Source organism: Terrapene carolina, unplaced genomic scaffold, assembly GCF_002925995.2.
Source record: "Terrapene carolina triunguis isolate 2854851 unplaced genomic scaffold, T_m_triunguis-2.0 Scaffold68, whole genome shotgun sequence".
Classification (NCBI taxonomy): domain Eukaryota; kingdom Metazoa; phylum Chordata; order Testudines; family Emydidae; genus Terrapene; species Terrapene triunguis.
Window position 1 is genome coordinate 32,668,512 of NW_020664419.1, and position 23,410 is coordinate 32,691,921.

At 43.3% G+C, this 23,410-nt stretch overlaps 1 protein-coding gene across 1 annotated transcript in view; it reads right to left on the minus strand.

Moving 5' to 3' along the window:
- Window positions 1–224: 224 nt before the first annotated feature.
- Window positions 225–23,410, minus strand: part of TTLL8 (tubulin tyrosine ligase like 8) — a 56,149-nt gene continuing 32,963 nt past the window's right edge. Inside the window, exons 9-15 of the mRNA XM_024201452.3 lie at window positions 21,840–21,962; window positions 19,291–19,480; window positions 12,473–12,621; window positions 11,503–11,749; window positions 10,125–10,560; window positions 2,781–3,279; window positions 225–1,934 (exon numbers count right to left, since the gene is read on the minus strand). Of these exons, the coding sequence (XP_024057220.1) occupies window positions 1,726–1,934; window positions 2,781–3,279; window positions 10,125–10,560; window positions 11,503–11,749; window positions 12,473–12,621; window positions 19,291–19,480; window positions 21,840–21,962 (1,853 nt within the window). The 3' untranslated portion in view covers window positions 225–1,725. The remainder of the gene's footprint in view (window positions 1,935–2,780; window positions 3,280–10,124; window positions 10,561–11,502; window positions 11,750–12,472; window positions 12,622–19,290; window positions 19,481–21,839; window positions 21,963–23,410) is intronic.

The following is a 23,410-nucleotide window of genomic DNA, read 5'->3' on the forward strand; positions in this document are numbered from 1 at the left end:
TTCCCAGATGATTTGCTTGGTCTTGGACATTTTTATAGCATGTCTTATGCATAGGCTCTCTTTTCCCTGCAGTCCCACCCACTGTCTGCTGCTTTTATGGCAAATACAAGTTGTTTTAATGAAAGAATAGGATTTAATTTATCATCTCCTATGCACCCCTGCTTGCTTTTTTGCATGAAAAGGATGTATCTGGCACCTTCAATAGTTTGGGTTGGAAAAAAAAATCTCTAGAGGTCAGTATTTCACATCCTGGAATGTGTAACCATAATCAGATTGCCAGCATTTTTCCAGGGCCTTGTGAGCCTACCCCCACATTCTCTGTCTCAGACAGTTAACTGAAATAGATTTATTCAGCCACTTGCAACTTGATCCTAACTGTATGAGCAGCCACTAGAGTCAGAACGTGCTGACTTTCTGTAATGCTGGGCTATGTCACGACTGAAGCCAGTTAATAAAGATCAGTCACACTCAAGTGTGATGTACCCTTGTCACTCAAACAAGGTGCCAGAACTATCACAAAAACCACTGGGTCTATTCTTGGGAGTAGTGGTGAAACCAACCCCTCCTGACTTTTGAAATAGATTGAACAAAAAGAAAATGTACTGGAATAAAAAACCCTGCAGTAGCAGTAAGATAAATTGATTGGTATAACAGGCAGTTTCTATCACTAGTGTGTTTTACATTTTGATTCTATGAAACTCTTTGTTCCTCTTGAGCTTTGGAGATGTAGAGGCTAATTCTGATTTTAAGCCCCGGGTTGTGGAATAACTTATTAGGAATTCTGCACTGGCTATTCCTGACAAAATGGGAACTGGATTCTGACAGGTATTGTAAAGAAACTCCAATAAGCACCCTGAGGAATCCCCAAGACACTCTAAATTAGGGTGGTTTCTTTCCTGACTGACAAATAGAACAGGCGTCTGTCAGCTAGACATCTTTAAAGGGTCCATAGCCCATCGTTGGAAGATAGGCTATTCCATGGATCACAGATGAGGTCCATTCCTTGGTCAATTCAGGAAGAAAAGCTAAGAATATAGAATCATTTTGCCACTACTGTCCTCATATTAATGGCGGGGAGATAAATGGCTGGTTTAACTGGTTCACCTTGTCTGACTTAACTGACATGTGGACCATGGAAGAGCAGTAAAGGACCATAGCCCAAAGTACGGGGAGATATCCTGAGAAGATATTTTGTAAAAAGGTACTGATCATAAGCAATCTTCCTTTCTTCCCCAGGTGTCTCCAAGAAAAAGATATCACAATGTGTTTTTTTTTACACTACACTATGTGCCAGTGGACAGGTTGGCAAGCCCTTCCACTCCCATTCACTGACACACAAGAGTTTTTACAGCTGATGAAACTCTTGTTTACAAGATGGCCATCATACAGTGGATTGCAGATGCAAAAATGGAGGGAGTATTGCATGACATAAAAAGAGAGCTCACTGTATTTCTTTGAACTTTCCACACAGTTGGGTCCAGCATATTGGCCACAGAGCTGCTGTAATAGTAAACTTTGTTAATTGGCTTCAGTATAATCAGTTAGTCTCCGACACAGCCATGGTTTACAAAAATCTCCAGCTCTTGCAGCCCAAGGCCTTTAAATATTATCTTTGAGTTGCTCATGGCAAATATTTTTTCTTCAACATCTGTTTATGCAAGGCTAGTACAGTTCTATTTTTGTTTCAAAAAACGCCTTTAAAAGACTGGAGTACTCAGAATGGACTCATATGTTTTCAGGGAAGACATTGCTATGAACAGTTATCTTGTTGCTGGTCACCTTCTTTTCGGGGGTAGAACAATCATTCATAGGTAAATATGAACTTCCTTGCAGTACTGTTGCACAAAAGGAGCTGCAGTGTTTACAGGTTTTCTCCAACTGGAAAGTGTCTCCACAAACTAAGCATGGAATTTTCTTGTTGCTGTTCTGCAAACCTTCAAAAAAATAAAGCAGTAATTAATTAACACACATTTCAACTGAAGTCCATATTTTAAAAGTCCTTATTATGCAAAATCATAATAAACTCTTCAAAAAAACTGTGTTCAGTTATACTATATAGCACTTTTTCAATAGTAATGTGAATATCAGTCCACTGGAACTGGTGCATAGTCCCCAAATATCCAGCAGCCACGACCAGCACCCACAAATTATGGTCACTACTGACCTGGATTACATGTGAACTAGTGATACAGAGGTGAAAGTCTCTGTACTCCAGTACCAATCCCTTGAGCCATCCAGAGACAATAGGAGGTTGAAAGAGACTAGCCAGCTATCACTAGCAGAAATAATAAGGACTTGTGACCTCTGCACAGAAGAAAAATGAGTTGGGCATTACTGTGGATAGCTTAATAAAAACTTCTGCTCAATAGGCAGCGGCAGTCCAAAAAACAAACAAGATGTATGCTGTATAAAAAATGCAATAGAAAATAATCTTCAAAATATAGTATGCCATTATATTATATATACAAATGGTATGCCCTCACCCAGAATACCGTGTCCCATTCTGATCACTCTGTCTCAAAAACAATACAGCAGAAATACAGGGGATTCAGAGGCAAGCAGCAAAACTTATTAGAGGCATGGAGAGATTTCCAAAGGAGAGGCTGAAAAGTTTGGGGCTATTTATATTAGAGAGACAAATAACAGAGAATACGATACTAGTATACAAATAACTAGCTAAGCTATCCAAAAACTTATGCTGTATACCTAATTTCTACTTTCCCTCTAAAATGTATTTTTATGTAATTTATAGTGAAATAATGCTAAACAACAGATATTACCTGATATTTTGGAAGGTTGAAGTAAAGGCCAGTCCAAGGGATTCATATTTTGAAAGGTAGAGGCTGTCTGATTTACTCTGTGAAAGCTTGAATCTGTTATTCCTTTTGCCTTGTTTATATACTGCACATGTTTCATCTCTGTGATGCTTTGTGTAGGTTGTAAAACTAAGCTGGGAAAATCTATGTGCCCAGTGGATTTCACATGTGCATCCCTTACTTTACAACTTTTCCCTGGTGGCCTCTTGAGAGGCTTAGGTAAAGTGCAAAAAATAGCTTTTTCAATTTTCATTTTGATGTTTTGCTTGTTATTTACAGTTCCTATTGATTCTCCTTGTTTTTCATGATTGGGTGCGGCATACTCAGTTGTCTGTGGTATTCTTGCTAATGTGTCAAGAAAATTAAAATTAGTGATGGGAGCAGCTTTCTGCCTTGATCTCTTAATACCAACTCCTTCCACAAAAAGGTCTGTAACATTGAACGGCGGCAGATCCAAAAGAGGCTTGAGAGACACAAAAAAGAAATTAAATTTCTCAACAGAATCATGTACGACTAAATTATAAATGAAGACACTACTGTTTCATGGGTTACATCTATTTATAAAATGGGGTCATACAGCACTTTGTGTGACAAAGGATTCCACACCCGTGACAAAAACTGCATAATTTAGAACTTACTAAAGCTACTAATTTCTACATGCTGTCTATGTTTCCACTTTATATAATGGGCCTAACACATTGGTCAAGGAAAATGAACAAAATAATAATGGAAAACTACTGAGACTTCTGCTTTTATACTAAACTCTGATTTATGGTTACTTCAGCCTATCAAACCCGTCACTCTTGTTTGTCTGTATCACCCAACTGTTGCACCCTGTCTGACACCTACACTGTAAACTTGCTGGGCGAGAGTCCCTCTTCTTTGATACTTGTCTCTGCGGTGCCTAGCACAACAGGGCCCTGACCCTTGATTGGGGCTCCTTGGTGCTACGGTATTGGAAATAATAAATTACCACAACAATCATGATCAATAAGGTGAAAGAAACTTTTCAACACAATTAAAATCCTCCTCATTCAACCCACTGTTCAGAAAAAACGGCGGTAAAAGCATAAGCCTTACAGCATGCCTTGTAGGTTGAAATTAAGAATGACAGACCATCTCCAGGACTGGCCCCTGAGAATGCCTGCTCCAAACACAGTAACTGACTCTAGGGATTGTTAGCTTGAACATCCCAGCTGATCTCTACTTTCTGGGTAAAACACAGTCTCTAAATAAATAAAATATATGGACATATACCTATCTCATAGAACTGGAAGGGACCTTGAAGGTCATGGAGTCCAGTCCCCTGCCTTCACTAGCAGGACCAAGTACTGTCCCTGACAGTTCCCCCCACCCCCCGATCCCTAAATGGCCCCCTCAAGAATTGAACTCACAGGCCAATGCTCAAACCACTGAGCTATCCCTCTAAGAAACAAAAAACCTACAAAAGCCATAAAAGGAGCTTAATAGCTCAAAATCAACATCTTGAACTGTACCCAGAAACAAAGCCAGCACAGGTGTAATATACTTCCTGGAAAATAATGCTAAGAAAGCAGGTATTTATTAGAGCTGGCCAAAATTTTTAAAATAAAAATATGAGGGGAAAGTCAGCATATTCAAAAGGGTTTTAATTGCACTGCTTTTGTAACAGTCCTTTTTTTGTTTTCTGAATTCTGCCAGAATGTTTCTTTTAAATTCAATTTTTGGTGATGAAATCAAAATTTTTCTAAATTTAGTTTTTTTTCTATTTCATAAAACACTACCCTGTGACTAAACTGACCAATCAAAATTGGCAATACCAAAAACTGGATTTATGTGAGGTGAACAGAGGATGGCCTAAGAAGCCAGGGAATTAACTGATTCTGTACATCTGCTGCAGCCTCCACTGCAACCAGCATAGATCAAAGCCATGATCCTGTGAACACTTATGCACATGATTAACTTCATACACATGAGATTGCTCATATGCATAAGTGTTTGCAGGATCAGAGCCTGAAGTCATACCTGACTGGTTCAAGTCCCAGAGACAGCACACAGTAAAACTGCCATCTGTTCTCCCTCAAGTATGTTCCCCTCTGGGGCACAGCAGGCCAGAACTTGCATCATAATCACTCTTGGTGCTGCAAGCATCTTATTTAATTTGTTTTAACTGAATAACTAATTTATTGTGCTCTGTTTTTCTTCACTTTAGATATATCAATCAGTATAAAAAAAGAACACTAAAATAATTTACTAATTAACATGAAGATTAACATTGGCCTCAGTCAGTTGCAATGACTCTAGAATACGGCATCCTGCTCCTTCCACTGTAAGAACTCTGAACCAGATTAGCACACTGTATAGTTACCAACTGACCCATCAGTTTGAAGCAATAAAGTTATAGCCATTACTCATTAAAGGTGGCTAACATTGAGAAAGGAAGTGTTTTGTTTAAATGACCTCAAACACACAAAGGCCAAAATTCAATGGTGAGATAAATGAGCCCTGAAAATATCCAACATTGAGACATAACTTAAGAATGCTATTGCACTCTTGTAGATTGAGCTCACACCCATAAAGGGGGCATAGCCGAAGCCACTTCATATGCAGTCTTGATGCAGGAAGTTATCCACTTATAGATCGTCTGTGAAGAGATTGCCTGTCCCTTCATATGGTCTGCATATGACACAAACAAACAAGAGGAAGCCTGAAAGGGTTTAGTCCTGTCCAGCCATCGTCTGACAACCAATGTGTGAAGATGATGCTCCTCTGGCAATGAATACAGTTTAGGAAAAAACACAGGCAAATATGCCGCCTGGTTTAAATGAAACTGAAAGACCACTTTCGACAAATATTTCGGGTGCAGCTGCAATGTCACTTTGTTTTTGGAGAATTGTGTATACAGAGGCTCTGCCATCAAACCCTGCAACTCAAACACTCTCCTCGCAGATGTTATCGCCATGAGGAATGTAGTTTTTTGACATGAGAGGAAAGGAGCAGGATGCCAGAGGCTCGAACAAAGGTCCCATGAGAGCCACTCGGACTATGTTAAGGTGTCACAAAGAAGCCAGTTCATCACGGGCAGATGGAGAAAAAGGATTTCTTTCAAGAACCTCGCCACCGTCTTCCAAGAATGGGAGCATGAAAAGCTAAGTTTGCCACCAGGCGCACCCTTAAAGAGCTAAGCATTAAGGTACGATGATTGAAGATGCAGCAAATACTCCAAGATGTCTTGGATACTAACCAGCATTGGCTGAACTCCAAAGATGACTTGCAGAATACTGGGCTTCAGTGACCACTCATGGTTCAGGGAAAAATTCCTGCTGAGATGGTCTGCAAGATGATTCTGGATCCCAGGCAAGCAAACGGCTATTGTCGTGATACTCTCGTTGAACCAGAACAGCCACAACTTGATTGCCTTTTGGGAGAGCACCCTGTTCCCATAAAACATCACATTGGCAAGTATGAGAACTACTGAACCCTTGATGCGGTCTAGGAAACAGAGACAGACATTGTAGATGGCCCAAAGCTCCAAGACATTGATATGCAGTGGAGCTTCTTGCTCTGACCCCAGGCCCTGAACCTTCAGCGACCCCAGATGGGCTCCCCAACCTATCAAAGAGGTGTCCGTGACAGCAGTCCTGGTTGGTAAGGGCCAGATCAAGGGAATGCCTTGACATCATTCCCCTGAACCATCCACCATTGCAAGGAGTCCAGGATTGACTGAGGGAGGAGGACTAACCTGTCCGGGGGTAAAGGGATGGAAGGAAAACAGTCCTGAGCCTGTATTGGCACAACCTTGTGAATTGAACCACCTGTATACATGCAGACATGTGGCCTAAGAGCCTCAGGCACATGTGAACTGTCATGGAAGGCTGGGACTGCAGACTGAGAGAAAGGCTACAAATTGTCTAGAAACGGTTGATGGGCAGGAATACTCTTGAACTCGTAGAGTCTATTAGGGCCCCAATGAAATTGATTTTCTGAGTGGGGACCATTGTTGACTTTCCTGTGTTTAGGATGAGACCCAGGCAGTCGAGTAAGTGCAGTGTGATGCCCCGGGAAAGACTGTGTACTGAAAATGGTGGTTCACCACAACAAAGCAGAGAAATCTTCTGTGGCTCGGGAGAATCGCCACATCGATGTAAGTATCCTGAAGGTCCAGAGCAGCAAGCAGGTTGTTCTGAGTCAATGTGGGGAGGATAGTTGAAAGGGCAACCATATGGAACCGCAAGTATCTGATATATTTGTTGAGGTTGCGGAAGTCGAGAATAGGTTTTACTCCTCCCTTGGATTTGGAAACCAGGAGGTACCAGGAACAGAAGCTCTGACCCTGGTGTTCCAGAGGAACTTCCAGCAGCACTCCCATGGCCAGTAAAGAGAAGACTGCTCGAGGAGCAGTATCTCATAAGAGGGGGCCCTGAAGAGGGGTGGGAAGGGCAGATGGGGGCGGGGGAGGAGTGGAAAGGAACTGGATAGCTTAGCTCAATTTGATGATGCTAGGACCCAGCTTGTAATCTAGCCCCAAACATCGTAAAAGCGAGCTAGCCTGTCAAACAGAGGCAGAGTAAAGGGAGTAATGACTGGACCTCTGCTCTGCTCCAAGGAGTCAAAATGGGCGCTTGGGGAGTGCCAAGGGAGGGTGTGTTGACTGGTCGAAACCCAGACTCAAATGCCTCCTCCTCTGGGATCTATGCCCCTTTCTGGGGTAATCCAACTGTCTTGAGAGAAAAAAGGCTGCCAAAAGGTGCATTGTGGACAGAACTGTTGCTGTCTGCACTGATGGTGTATACACCCCCAACGAACATAGGGTGGCCCTATAATCCTTGAAGGAGTGCAGGGTCTTGTCCATCTTGTCTGAAAACAACACCCAGCACCGAAGGGCAAATCCTCTATAGTTTGCTGCACATCAGAAGCAATGCCCAAATTCTGCAGCCAGGACGTCCTTCTCATGGTCACCGGAGAGGACAAAACTCTGCCCAAAGTATCCACAATGTTCAATACAGACTGCAAACGACATCTTGGCCACTAAACAGCCTTCGCTGACAAACTCCCAAAATTGCTCTCTGGAGGTTTCAGGCAGCTGGCCCACTAACTTAGACATATCTGTCCAATTTACAAAGTCATACTTGGACAATGTCTGCTGGTTCGTGATCTGCATTTGCAGGGTGGAGATCTTCCTGCGCCTTAAATCCATCCCTTTGGAGTCCTTGTCCTTAAGAGTGGACTTAAACCTGCTCTGCCGGGCTCTGTCATTCACTCCAGCTATGACTAGGGAGTTTGAGGCCACATGGGAGTACAAACTCTCAAATCCCTGCACCAGGATGAAACAGCATTTCACCATGCACTTTGCAGTAGGCAGTATTGAAGCCAGTGTGCTCCAGGGGACTTGTGTAGGCTCTAGGAATGCATCATTAGGAGGGAGGGCTACTCTCCCAGGAGCAGATGGCTGCAGGATATCCACTAACTTATGGGAGTTCTCTGCAGAAATCCTGCCCGAATGCCCAGGGAAGGGGCCACGCACCGCAAAAGGTCCTGACAGGCCTTGAAATCCTCCGGTATTGGAGGAGAGGAAGAACCAGGCACTGATGAATCATCTGGGGACGAAGAAGAGGTGGTTAACTGCATCAAGGCTGGCTCCCATTCCTGGACTAGCAGAGCTGGAAGGGACAGCTCCATGGGCTCTGCACAGGAAAGACTCACTGGTGCCTGAACCTGCTGTGGGTTCACAGATCCTGCCACTGATTTGCCTGGCAACCTTGCCTTAGAGCAAGCTGAGGAGTGCAACCTCTGCGACTGAGGAGCATGCCATGGATTACATGGAAGCTACTGATAAGGGTCGGGCATTAGTGGCCAGTAGAAGCCCCATACCAACCGCTCCATGAATGGTCCCCAATGTAGGTTGGGTGATGGAAAGCGGGAGGAGGAAGATCCCGACCTCGATGCCAAGAAACCTTGGGTTTCCAGGGATAAAGGAGGAGACAGTACTGAGGGAGCAAGTAACTGGTCTGACTCCTCCGTTGCCCAAAATAAGTCAGAGACCAGTGTGAATGATGGAAGAGGTACCACCAGCAGCGAGTACGCTGGTGCCAGAAATGGTGTTGACCTTGAAGTCAGCAGCAGTACAAAACAGCTGACAGTGCCAAAGTGAAGGGCAGTGAAAGCTGCCACGGTAACATCCACGGTGCCAACTGCAATGGAATTTCCTGGTGCTGAGGTCCCAGGTACCAAGCCCAGTATTGGCTCTGCTTCCACAGAGTGAGGAAGGGATGCAATGCCAACAGACCCAAGGGTTCAGCAGTCCCTCCAGCCAATGGGGCTATAAATGACGCAACACTGACCAAGTCCTGGGCCAAAGGAGAGGTCATGATGGAAAGTTGGAGGAGATCTGTATCCACGTGGTATGCTGCCGATATCAAAACAGTTGGTGCTGGTGTCACCCTCATCGGTACCGGACTCAACGAACGCCGTGGGGCCAGAATTGGAATCGATGGTACAGGGTCTATAGCTCCCGTACTCGATACTGGGGAGTGGTTAGAGGCACCCGCGTCATCCTGCGTACCGGCACTAACCCCATGCCGGTCCACGCTCTTCTTGAGAGAGACGGGAGAGTCCACATGAGACCAGGAGCAGTCTCGATTGGTCTTATGAGACCTTTTCCTCAGCACGCTACATGGGGAACAGCTCCTCAGTCTATTTGGAAAGGTGCCTGCTCCAGAGTGCAAGGCAGAAGGTTTCTTGGAACCTGAGGGCGACCCCTGACCAATGAGGACCTTGGTGCTGAAACAGGCCACATGGCCTGTTCAAGCAGGTGCTGTTTTAGGCAATGGTTGCTTGCAACTTGAGTCAATTTAATAAACGATCTACTGACTGAATACCATTTCTTGACATGAGCCTCACCCAAGCACAACAAGCACCACGTGTGGGAATCGCTCTTAGGGACTGTTCCCCCACATGACAGACAATGTTTAAACAATGGTGAGGGCATCACAGGGGAATACTTCACTAAACATAAGTAGCACTAAGGGTATTACAAAGTATACACAGCTAGAAAAAACACTAAACTAGTGACAGAATGTGAATTTAAGACCACACAGAGCTCTGACTCCCGCCATAGGCGGTAAGAAGGAACTGAGAGGGTTAGGGGCAGTGCTGCCTCATATAGCCAAGGGAGGGGCTATGGCCACAAAGTGCAAGTGCCACTCCTCTACAGGTACTGCTAGGCAAAATTCTCCAGCTACTTCTCCATACACCTAAGTTAATTAGATTTTAAAACAATCACCAAATTAAATTCCATCTTTTTAGTGAATGATGTAGAATTATTCGTACCTGCCTCCAGAGAAGTTCGAATTTTCCAGTGTCCCAGTTTTTGTCACGTTTCTTCTCAGTAACTAACTTAATTGTGTCTTCTTGTACCTGCGCACATAGCTCTGCTGTGACGGGTGTAGAAGGGAACATTGTTGGGCTAGTATTGATTTCAATCAACCATGGTTTAAAGTCTTCTCCAAGAATAAAGTCTGCCCCATACAGCTCAAAACTGCTCTTCCGGGCTTCAACGCTCTCTTGAGCCATCCTCATGGTGTAGGTAATGGCTTTTTTCATGGACGGATAGATAACATTTCGCCACATATTGCCTCGACCTCTCTTTTGTAAGTACTCCTGAAATTTGGTGCTTGTCCACATATTGTGCCATGGCAATAGAGGATTCCGGTCTGCAGCATTTTTGTAATGTTTCTGGATAGAATTATTGCAAAGATGAATGGAGCTGTGAAGAGAGGACACCACAATTATAGCAGGCAGTTGAAAAAATGCAAAAAACATATTACATTAGAACAAATTATCTTCATATTAAAATCTCAGGGTTTTGATTATTAAACCTATTTTCAGTTTCCTTCATTAATTCCCCTCTAATGTAAGACAAACGATGGTCTTGTGGTTAAAACACTGGCCTGGGCCTCAGGAAAACTGGGTTCAGGTCTCAGCTCTGTCACACTCTCTTTTTGTGTCTTGGGGCAAGTCACTTAAGTTCTCCATGCCTCAGTTCCCTGTCTATAAAATGGGGATAATAATGCTACCCTATCTCAAAGGAGTGTTGTGAAGATACATTTGTTAATGGTCATTAGGCATTGTGATGGGTGCCATGTAAGTATTCTGATAGAGCATCTACAAGGGATTAATTTACCAGATATCCTGCCACTCCCAATCTCTGGTATGGCCCTTGCTAAAAATATGTCCCCATGGAGATATTTAACACTTGTTCAATTTTAATAAGTTGTATAGAATTTCCCCAAAAAACTCCCACAGTTCGCCTATCGCTTTTCTTGAATATTTGATAAACAGACTACAGCATACATAAAAGAACAAACATCCCCTAATATTCTAAAATGCTCTAAAATTACATTTTCTATAATATTCATATGGATGAGGGCACAGTAAGAATCACTATTTTAAGTTATGACAACTGCTGACTGACACTAAGAGTCTAATTAAAGCATACCACCATGACCCCTGTTTACACACTGTAACTAAATGCAACTTCAGAAAATCATCAGAAGGTCAAACCATTAGCATAGACTGGTTTTATGAAATTTTAACACTACCATAATTCCATGGTCAAAATTCAGGGACCTGACATACTGCAGAATTTTTCAGCCCGTTCATTCACTATTCTGTATAGCAAAATTTTTGTTTATACTTCCTTGGTTACCTGTCTAGATTGTCTAAGGAGAAACGTTGTGTAGAAAATCTCAGATAGCTTTCTTTATAGAACCATATAGTCAGAGGGTTCCAGTCAGTGACAAGAAACCACTGTCTAATATCAAATTTAGTATCATAAATTAGCAATGGTGTCTCAATGTACTTCTGTACCACCCACTTGTGGTCCTTTACTGGAAATTGATCTGTTGCTTCTACTAGCTTCAGAATATCATCCAGTCTATTTTTGCACACTATTTCTGGAAGAGAAAAAAAATAAAATAATATGCATGTTAGTGTCTAATAATAATGTATGTAGCTGACAGTGTACGAAAATGAGAGATTATACGTGAAAGAGAATTTCCATTTATCCTACTTATGCATGCAGGAACAATAGTGGAATATTGATAGATCATCAGGAAGAGACCTGTTATGGTAGAATTAAACAAAAATAAACAAATAAACCCCCCCGTTTGCCTGCATTAATTATGTTTTTTAAACCTTCATCGTTCAGACAAACAAAGACATATATTTTACCTGACCCCTGAAAGATTTACCTGTAACCTAGCGATTATGGGCCCAATCCAGCAAAGCATTTAAGCATGTTCTCAACTTTAAGCATGTGAGTAGTTCCACTGACCTTAACTGAAAGGACTTTCATTGAAGACAATAAGACTACTCACATGCTTGCACTTCAGCACATACTTAAAGTTTTTTGCAGGATTTGACAAGTTTCCCTTCTGCTATTCCTTCCCCAAGATACACAAAGTAATAAAGGTAAGATGTTCAAAACCGTGTAAAAATGACTCTTGCATAGAAAATGGGAAAGGTTCTGATTGGAAATGTTTATGCAGTTATGAATGGCCTGGTGGAACGAACTGCAGATGTATACAGTACATTTACAAGTTGCCTCTCCAGATGATACCCTACAACTTTGGGTAATAATAAACACTTTAAATTAAAAAAACAAAAGAAGCTCTTACCTCTGCCACGAGATTTTGCTCCTGGTTTAATAATCCAGATATTGTGGTTACCGTCTATGTCTTGCTGTGGGTTTGTAGACATGATTTTGCTTAGAATCTTTTGACATTGTGTAATGTAATTACGTGCACTACAAATGACAGCACCTTCACTACAAACAAACAAAATTTTAAAAGGTAATACTTTATGCATAACTATTTTAGAAGAAGCATTTTATGAATTTAGCTTATACAGTTGTCAATATTGTTTTGTTTTTTTAAAGTACAGTATGAAGTGTTTCTTGCTACAGTGATAGAAATTATTAGATTATGGATTTACAGAAATAAGTCTCACAGGTTACTGAGCTCATTTATTTTGGGTATTGTCTCCTCTCCTCCTCCCACCCCCAGGCTATGAGAGCAATTGTGTGGAAGTCCGTATAACAAGATACAGATTTATTGTACAGTCAAATAGCAATATGACTACATCATACATTTCCTTTATTTATACTGTGCTATTATGTTGCTATTATGCTATTTCTATTGCTATTATGTTCTGAATATCAGCCTAAGATTACTTTCAAAGTCAATTAGAACCTTAGTGTCAATGAATAAATAGTAATACTGTTGTTTATTATCGATATTGTGGTAGTGCTTTGGGACCCCAATCATAAACCAAGAACCCTCTGTGCTAGGTACAAAGACAGAACAAAAAGAGTCCCTGAGAATGCAATCTATGTAATCCTTGGCCCATGTACATGTGCATTGAGTTATCTGAGCTCCTTCTCCCTGTAAAACTTCTGGTCCTGTATGCTCTCCTGATCCTGCCAGGTGCTGAGTGCCTTCTGAATGGTGCTCACTCCACTCAACTCGTGCTTAAATCAAATGTGAGTTGAGAAAGGGGTGGATGCTTCTCGAGAGGTGTCAGCATCTTGCAGGATCAGAATCTACATTTATTAATTGCTTAGTTATCAAGATGATGGCGTGGGTAAGATCATAGCTGCTGTATACAAACATATAAAAACATCAAATCTTACGAATACAAGTAAGTTGTGGTTTCAGCCTCTTGAGAATATTAGCCTTCACATTCTGGGGGAGAGGAGGAAAAGAAGGTAAATAATCTTTATGTCTGGCAACCGGCTTTGTGCCACTCTGTGAACCTGTCATGCCTCATCTACCTCAGCAGGGTCAGGCTCAATCAGTACTTAGATGGTAGGCCTTCAGACCCCTCGATACTGTTGGAAGAAGAGGTTGTACGGATACCCCTCCAAACCAGTACTAAAACAATGCACTCAATATGATTTAGGAAGTATTGTGTTGCTGGAAGTATCATCTAATAGATGAGATTTAAAACCAAGATGTTAGTCTCCTGGACACTAACGATTACATCATCAAGGCAGTGGTCAGAGACCTTCCATTGTTTGGGCAACAAGAAAGACCAATTATCCTGATCCGACCACGATGACTTATAGACTCCAATGAATTTCGAAGTCTGCTAAAAGACCCAACCCACAGAATGAGAAGTCAAGGACCTGGTGAATCATTACCATTTTATACTAGCTGCAGTCATTAATATGCTGCCCCCCAAACAGTCCCTTTCTCCCCATCAACACACAGTCCTCCTTGGTTTTCTGACACCCTGTGCTGGATGAAGACAAGAGTGGAAAACTGCGTGCCAATGGAAGAAAACAAAGGCTGATTCAGACAGGGTGACACATAATGAATTCCTCAAAGCCTATGCTGAGCTGTATTACAGACCAAGAGAACCTTCCTATCAGCCTCCACTGAGGCTGCCAAATCCCACCCCCAGGAGCTATCCAGTGTGATAAACTGCCACATCAATCCTGAATGCCTGCAACCTTTATCAGAGCCAAGTACCAAGCACTCTAAGAACAATCATCCTACTTCACTGAAAATATCACACCCATTCGAGAAGTCTTCTCAAACAGGATGGATCTGCTCTACTTCCACCAACCAAGAGCTCACTTGCATTCCCAGCGTTCAGGACATTCACCTAGCAGGAAGTTCTGGACACCCTAAAGGAGGCTTGACCCAAGACTTGTGAATCTGACCCATGCCCTTCATGGCTTGTGAAAGAGAGTCATGAACAACTGGTGCCACTCCAACGGAATGAACCAATGCCTCATTCAGAGAAGGAATCTTTCCTTCCTCCTTCAAACATGGAATAGTCCAACCTACACTGAAGAAACCCACCTCGAATAGTTTAGTCCTAGCCAACTACCACCCATCATCAATCCACCCATTCCTGAGCAGTTCATAGAGAAGCTACCAAGAGGCCAACAATGAGCTCCTTTAATTGAAGGTAACATTCTAGACCTGGATCAATCTGGATTCAGGCCAGGACACAGAACTGAACCCACTTTCGTGGCACTCATGGATGATCTGTCAATGGATAGAGGACAGACATCTATTCTTATTCTCCTGGGCCTCTGTGCAGCATTCAACACTGCTGACCATGAGATTCCACTATCTTGCCTGAGACAGGTGGCAGGGATCCAGGGTAATATGCTAAAATGGTTTGAATCCTTCCTGAAAGGATGATCTCAACAAGTAGTGATGGGAAACTGCACCTCCACAACTAGACCCCTGACTTGTGGGGTTTCACGAGGACCAATTCTCTCTCTGATCTTTTTCAAAATCTATATGCAATCACTAGGTTAACTGGTCAGATGACACAGACTCATGTGCTGGCAATATGTAGATGATACAGAGCTCTTCCGATCACTCACCACATCGCTACCACCAGAGCTTGATTGAGTTCAGCTCTTGGATGAAGCTGAACGTAAGACAGACAGAGGTGATGCTGGTGGGCAGAGGAAAGCCTTTTAGAACATAAGACAAACATAATAACGGCCTTACTAAATCAGACCAAAGTTCCATCTAGCCCAGTATCCTGTCTTCCGACAGCGGCCAATGCCAGGTGCCCCAGAGGGAATGAACAGAACAAGTAATCATCAAGTGATCCATCCCCTGTCACCCATTCCCAGCTTCTGGAAACAGAGGCTAGGAACTTCATCCCTGCCCATCCTGGCTAATAGCCATTGATGGACGTATCCTCCATGAATTTATCTAGTTTTTCTTAACCCTATTATAGTCTTGGCCTCCACAACATCCTCTGGCAAAGAGTTCCACAGGTTGACTGTGCGTTGTGTGAAAAATACTTCCTTTTGTTTGTTTTAAACCTGCTGCCTATTAATTTCATTTGGTAACCCCTAGTTCTTGTGTTATGAGAAGGAGTAAATAACACTGACTTATTTACTTTCTCCATACCAGTCATGATTTTATACACCTCTATCATATCCCCCCTTAGTTGTCTCTTTTCCAAGATGAAAAGTCCCAGTCTTATTAACCTCTCCTCATATGGAAGCTGTTCCATGCCCCTAATCATTTTGTTGCCCTTTTCTGAACCTTTTCCATTTCCAATGTATCTGTTTTGAATGGGGTGACCACATCTGCATGCAGTATTCAAGATGTGAGCGTACCATGGATTTATATAGTGGCAAGACGATATTTTCTGTCTTATTATCTATCCCTTTCTTAATGATTCCCAACATTCTGTTAGCTTTGAAGATCTTACAGCCACAGTGCAGTCCACATTGGTTGAAGATACACTCCCACAATTGGTCAATTCAGCCTGTACTCTTGGATGCCTTGCTGACCCAGAGCTCTCACGTAGCAGTATCCACTAGTAACACTTTCTACCATCTTTTGCTTGGCTAGGAAACACTGTCCCATCCTGGTGGGCAAAGACCTGCCTCAGTTATTCAGCCTTCATCATCTCTTGGCTGGATTACAGCAATGCAATATATCTGGGCACAAAGCCATCAGTATTTAGGAAACTAGTACAGAATGCCACAGCATTTCTCCTCAGCAACACAGGCTACTGGGAACATATCAAACCTGTCCTCCACTCCCTATACTGGCTTCCCATAGAATAATGAATCAGGTTCAAGGTCCTGGACTTTATTCCATGCCCAGGATATCTAAAAGACCATTTAAAACTTCAGGACGAAGACTGTGGTCCACAACTACGCTCTTCTGGAACAATGGAATTCTCAACAGTAAAACTTGTCTGTGTGGGAGACAGAACTTTCCCTGGGGACTGTCCAAGAATGTGGTATGAACTCCCCCAGACACTAAGATCTATCATAAACCTTTTCACTTTCTGCTCTAAATCAAAGGCATAGTTCGTTGACCTTGCCTTCTCTAATATGAACACATAGCAACAGGCATATTTATTTTAAAAAAATAAAAGGACACACACTATCAAAACAAGGCACTCTGCTGTGCACACTTTTCCCTCTGGGAGTGGATGAGAGAACAAACATCACATGACAGATGTATAATCATCTAGTTTACTGGAAGGCACTCAGATACTATGGTATAAGAGCCGCATAAAAACCTGAATAGAATAATCCCATTGCACTTTTCGTAAAAATAGGCATGATAAAACCCTACTGTCCTGGCCAGAGTGCACCTCAGATAATTCCATGTTGCCTACATAAGTTCTCGCTGTAGTTTCAAATGTAAACAGTGTCCTGTCCTTCCATCCTGAACTGTTGTGTAGTACGGCTGTGCACTGCTAAGCCATGTGCTATGGTAGGCCTTCCATGTGCTAAGTTTAGTAACTCCATTAAAATCAGTATACACTGATTTACACCAGCTGATGATCTGACCCTATATATTTGTATAATGCTTGAGTTCCTTTGATGAATAGAACTAAAGATCAGAGGGGTAGCCATGTTAGTCTGTATCCACAAAAACAACGAGGAGTCCGGTGGCACCTTAAATCCTGGCATAGATATACTGGCACATGAAAAGGAGGGAGTTACCTTACAAGTGGAGAACCAGTGTTGACAAGGCCAATTCAATGAGGGTGGATGTGGTCCACTCCCAATAATTGATGAGGAGGTGTCAATACCAAGAGAGGGGAAATTGCTTTTGTAGTGAGGTAGCCACTCATCTCAGGCATTGGCACTCTTACAGCAGGATTATCTGGCTATTTGGACTCTCTCCTCAGACCCTATGCTACCAGCACTCCTAGCTATCTTCGAGACACCACCAACTTCCTGAGGACACTACAATGCATTTGTGATCTTCCTGAAAACACCATCCTGGCCACCATGGATGTAGAAGCTCTTTACACCAATATTCCACACAAGGATAGACTACAAACTGTCAGGAACAGTATCCCTGATGAGGCCATGGCACACCCGGTGGCTGAGCTTTGTGACTTTGTCCTCACCCACAACCATTTCAGATTTGGGGACAACTTATACCTTCAAGTCAGCGGCACTGCTATGGGTACGCGCATGACCCCCAATATGCCAACATTTCCATGGCTGACTTAGAACAACGCTTCCTCAGCTCTCGTCCCCTACTACCCCTCCTCTACTTGCTCTACATTGATGACATCTTCATCATATGGACCCACGTGAAGGAGGATTTTACAGCCAAGCCCTAAGATACAACCGCATTTGCTCCAATCCCTCAGACAGAGACAAACACCTACAAGATCTTTATCAAGCATTCTTAAAACTACAATACCTACCTGGCGAAGTGAGGAAACAGATTGACAGAGCGAGATGGGTACCCAGAAGTCACCTACTACAGGACAGGCCCAACAAAGAAAATAACAGAACACTACGGGCCATCACATACAGCCCCCAGCTAAAACCTCTCCAGCACATCATCAACCATCTACAACCTATCCTGGAAAATGATCCCTCACTCTCACAGACCTTGGGAGGTAGGCCAGTACTCGCTTACAGACAGCCTCCCAACCTGAAGCAAATACTCACCAGCAACTACACACCACACCACAGAAACACTAACCCAGGAATCAATCCGTGTAACAAACCCCGTTGCCTACTCTGTCCCCACAGCCACACCATCAGGGGCTCATTCACCTGCACATCTACTAATGTGATATATGCCATCATGGGCCAGCAATGCCCCTCTGCCATGTACATTGGCCAAACTGAACAGTCTCTACATAAAATTAAAAATGGACACAAATCAGACATCAGGAATGGTAACATACAAAAGCCAGTAGGAGAACACTTCAATCTCCCTGGACATTCAATAACAGATTTAAAAGTAGTCATCCTTCAACAAAAAAACTTCAAAAACAGACTTCAAAGAGAAACTGCAGAGCTACAATTTATTTGCAAACTTAACACCATTAATTTGGGCTTGAACAGGGACTGGGAGTGGCTGGCTCACTACAAAAGCAATTTTCCCTCTCTTGATATTGACACCTCCTCATCAATTATTGGGAGTGGACCACATCCATCCTCACTGAATTGGCCTTGTTATCACTGGTTCTCCACTTGTAAGGTAACTCCCTCCTCTTCATGTGCCAGTACATCTATGCCTGTATCTGTAATTTTCACTCCATGCATCTGAAGAAGTGGGTTTTTACCCACGAAAGCTTATGCCCAAATAAATCGGTTAGTTTTTAAGGTGCCACCGGACTCCTCATTGTTTTTGTGGATACAGACTAACACGGCTACCCCTCTGATACTTGACAACACATTGGGGGTTGGACGGGATGAACTCCTGAGGTCTCTTCCAACCCTAATCTTCTATGAATCTATGATTATAGTATTTCTTATTGGAATTAAGGGTCTATTTCTAATCTGAATTTACATTTAGGGCCAAAATGTGATACATTTACTCACAATGAAGATTATCTTACACCCCTTACAATGGGGCTATTTGTGGGGTAAAGTACTACTCATTATGAGTAAGGGAATTATAACCTAACCCTTAATCAGGACTTTAATTCAAAACAGTTAATTGGAGTTGTGAAATCTTACTGAATGAGACAGTAGTACTGTTCAATTAAGTCTTTCCATTCCTCCTCACTAAGAACTGCAGAAGCATCCATTGCTGTGTCAATGTCCTCGTGTTCCATCTGCCCAAGGTAGGTTTCACAAACCTGGCAAGCCATGTCTATTAGTTTTCCAGGAAGTTGCTTGATTTCCTTTTCATCAGAATCTACAGGATCTAAAAAAAAGCAGATGATTTAGGACATGTCAGTGAGGTAAGTACATTTCTGGAACATACGTACAATTAGAGAAGCAAGTCTTCCCCAGCGTATGGGGAATCTCTCACATTTGATGGCTTTCTTCTGGCTGCAATAGATTTCTTTTTTCAGTTTGAGAGTTTTTATTGTTTTGTACAACAGAAACAAAATGAGAACGGAAAAATGAATACATTACGAAGGTGTTTGCAATGACTCCCTAGTTGAAGTTACATTGAGACTGCCACTTAAAGCAGGACTAAAAGCCCAGTGTGAGGGTGACAGGACCCCTGCCAAGAAGAGACAGTGGTGCTCTAGTCTAGTCCATCATGATTACTCCTGAGGGCACTCTGCACCAAAAAATTAAAAATTCTGTGGACAATATTTTAAAATTCTGCAAAATTCTGCAAGTTTTATTTGTCAATAAATAAATGCAGAGGCTCTAGCATGGCAGTGGGGAGCACAGGCCACTAGCTGCACTAATGTAGGAGATCACCTTGCAGCCTCCCCATCCCCCACCCCGGGGACACGGACTCAGTGGTCAGGTTACACCCGACCCTGACAGAGCACAAGGCCTGGGCCTGCCCCAGAAACACCCTGGGCCCTGCCCTCTGTGTGAGGCACACCAGGTGTGGGGCAGGCAACTCAACCAGGCAGGATCGAAGTGTGCGGGGGCATAGGGGATCCAGGTGTGGGATGAGAGGATTCTGTGTGGGACAATCTGGGGGCGGGCAGCTCAGTGGGAGGTCTAGGTGTGGGGGGATCTGGATGCACAGAGGCTCCTTGGGGGCGGGGTTCCAGGTGCAGAGGCAATGGGACTCTGCAGGGGCTGCTAGGTGAAAGTGGTTGGGGCTCAATGGGGGGTCTGGGTGCTGGGGGAGTGGGGCTTGGTGGGGTGGGAGTCTGGGTGCAGCTAATTGGGGGTCAGTGGCGTGGAGGTCTGGATGTGGGGGCTCAGGGTGGTGGAGCTCATCAGGGTGGGGGTTTGACTGCAGGGAGCTCAGTGGGGGGTGGTCTGGGTACAGCTGTCAATCCTCTTTTCCATTTCTAGTGTAAGGCAGAAGTCTTGCAATATGAACAGGATGACATGGATGTTTAGCCTCATGACTAGGTCCCAAGTAGTCTGTTTGTGTGTACTTAATGTATGACAGGGCTGGGACTGTGTCTAGTTTTCTCATATTTTTCTTCTGTCTGTACTTCCTCCTTACACTTTTATTAGATAAACAGCACTTTAACTTTCCACACTTTTATCTGATTTCCCATAGATTTTTTTTTTTAATATGGCGATATACCTATCTCATAGCGCTGGAAGGGACCTTGAAAGGTCATCGAGTCCTGTCCCCTGCCTTCACAGCAGGACCAAGTACAGTCCCTGACAGATTTTTGCCCAGATCCCTAAATGGCCCCCTCAAGGATTGAACTCACAACCCTGGGTTTAGCAGGCTAATGCTCAAACCACTGTATGTATTTTTTGCAGTTTCCCACACTTAGCCTCTGCAGCACTGACCGGCACTAAGGAGCAACCCAGGCCAGTGTCTACCCACGCATAGCCTGGGATGGCCTGACTTTTCAGCTCCAGCCCCACCATTGTGGAAATCTTTGTATGGCATTTAATTCCTGGCCTTTCCCAAAATGCTCCCAAATGTTTAACTTCCCCCAAAGTGCACAGCCACCTTGCAGCAGGCTCAGCTGCCTTTATGAAAGTTCCATAGGCACACCTAGTAACCATGCACATCTGGTTAGATGCACAACTCCATAGTTACATGTCTATTCAACCCTGAAAGCCCAGCCATCACACCTGATCTAACTCACTGAAGTCAATGGCAAAAACCTCCCACTGACATCAGATGGACCATGATCGAGCCCCAGACTATCCCTACAAAACCTTATTAATAACTTTGCTTAATTACAACCTATTTTCAGTGCATAGGCTTTGGAGGAGATTTAGCTATATATAAAAATTGAAGGGGAATTTACAAGCTACTTTTGAGGGACACAAAGAAGCATTAGGCAAAAGTAAAATGTTCCTGCACTCTCAGATGCATAAAGTTTTAATATATGGCTCGATTCCAGTAGAGAACAAGTCCTTTTAAAACTGTCTTTTAACAGATCCTATCCATCACAGATCTACAGGTGTCAGAAATTAATATGGTCTGTCAAATACCATTGGGATAACTGTTGATAAAAATTGACTTTTTAAATGGTGGCCACTGTAGTTATTACAGGAAAAAGCTAATATTTGTCCTCTAAAAATATGCAGTTTAATTACAGATGAACAAGATATTCCTCGGCCCTTTTTCGACACCAATAATTGTAATGTTAACACTGATATTTAAGAAATACCTTTCTTCTGGCCTACATCTTCTTTATTAATTTTTCCTTTAGACTTCTGTGTTTTTTTATCACAGGCATTAAGACTGATGACCCATTTGAGTATGCTACACGCTGCTGTATTCCTGAAGTCCTCTAAAACACATAACATATTATTTTAGATTCTGATCCACTAAACAGAACGCCCACAAAGGGATAATCCTGTTAAAAGAATGTGGTTTTCATAAGAACTGTATGAAAAACATTACTAAGCATAAATACTATTTTCCACGCCACACATCAGTCTTTTATAAAAAGTAGAAAACCTAGTACAGTAACTCCTCGCTTAACGTTGTAGTTATGTTCCTGAAAAATGCTACTTTAACTGGAATGATGTTAAGTGAATCCAATTTCCCCATAAGAATGAATGTAAATGGGGGGGTTAGGTTCCAGGGAAATTAGACGGTGGAAGAGGGCAAGATATTTTCCAGGAAATGCCTTACTGCTAAATGATGAACTAGCACTCGGCTGAGCCCTCAAGGGTTAACCCGTTGTTGTTAATGTAGCCTCATACTCTACAAGGCAGCAAGAATGGAGGGAGGGGAGACAGCATGGCAGAGAGAGACAGACACACACACACCTTGTGTGTAAGAGAGAGAGAGACGTGCACTGCCCCTTTAAGTATGCTGACCCTACTCTAAGTACACTGCCTTTTTAGGTAGATCAGCAAGTTGAGACAGCAGCTGCTGCCAGCAAGCTCCCTCCATCCTGAGCTCTGTTGTGTTCCGCCCCCCCTCACCTCGCTCTGTGGAAATGGGGTAAAGGAGCGGGGGGGGGCAAGAGCTGGGGCGTAGGGGGACACCCTGACATTAGCACCCTTCTTTCCTCCCCACACAGCAAGAGGAGGCTCCCGGGAGCAGCTCCAAGGCAGAGGGCGGGAGCAGTACACAACAGTGCGGGGAGGGACAGCTGAACTGCCCGGCAATTGATAGCCTGCTGAGCGGCTGCCACACAGGGAACTTAGGGGCGCGGGGAGCTGACGGGGGGGCTGCCAGCCCACCCTGGTTCCAAGCCCCCACCAGCTAGCTCCAATGGGCTGCTCTTTCTGCAAGCAGTGGACAAAGCAGGCGGCTGCCAAACAACGTTATAAGGGAGCATTGCACAACTTTAAATGAGCATGTTCTCTAATTGATCAGCAACGTAACAACTAAACAACGTTAACTGGGATGATGTTAAGTGAGGAGTTACTGTAATCACTTCAGAAAATCAATCTTTACCAGTTACAAAGTGGTAATCCAGTGTTAGGTCCACTATAGAATGCCAATCTATAAAAAGTGAAAGAAGGACAACCTGGGGAATTACAGACCAGTCGGTTGAACTTCAATACCTGGAAAGATACTGGAGCAAATAATTAAGCAATCTATTTGCAAACACCTAGAAGATACAGTAAAAACTTGGTTATCCGGCATGTTGGGGAAATGAGGAGTGCTGGTAAGTCAAAAATTCCGGTTAACTGAGACTTATATTGGAGGGGAGGGGGAGGGAGTTTGGGTGTAGGAGGGGGCTCAGGGCCGGGGGTTGGGGCACAGGCTCTGGGAGAGAGT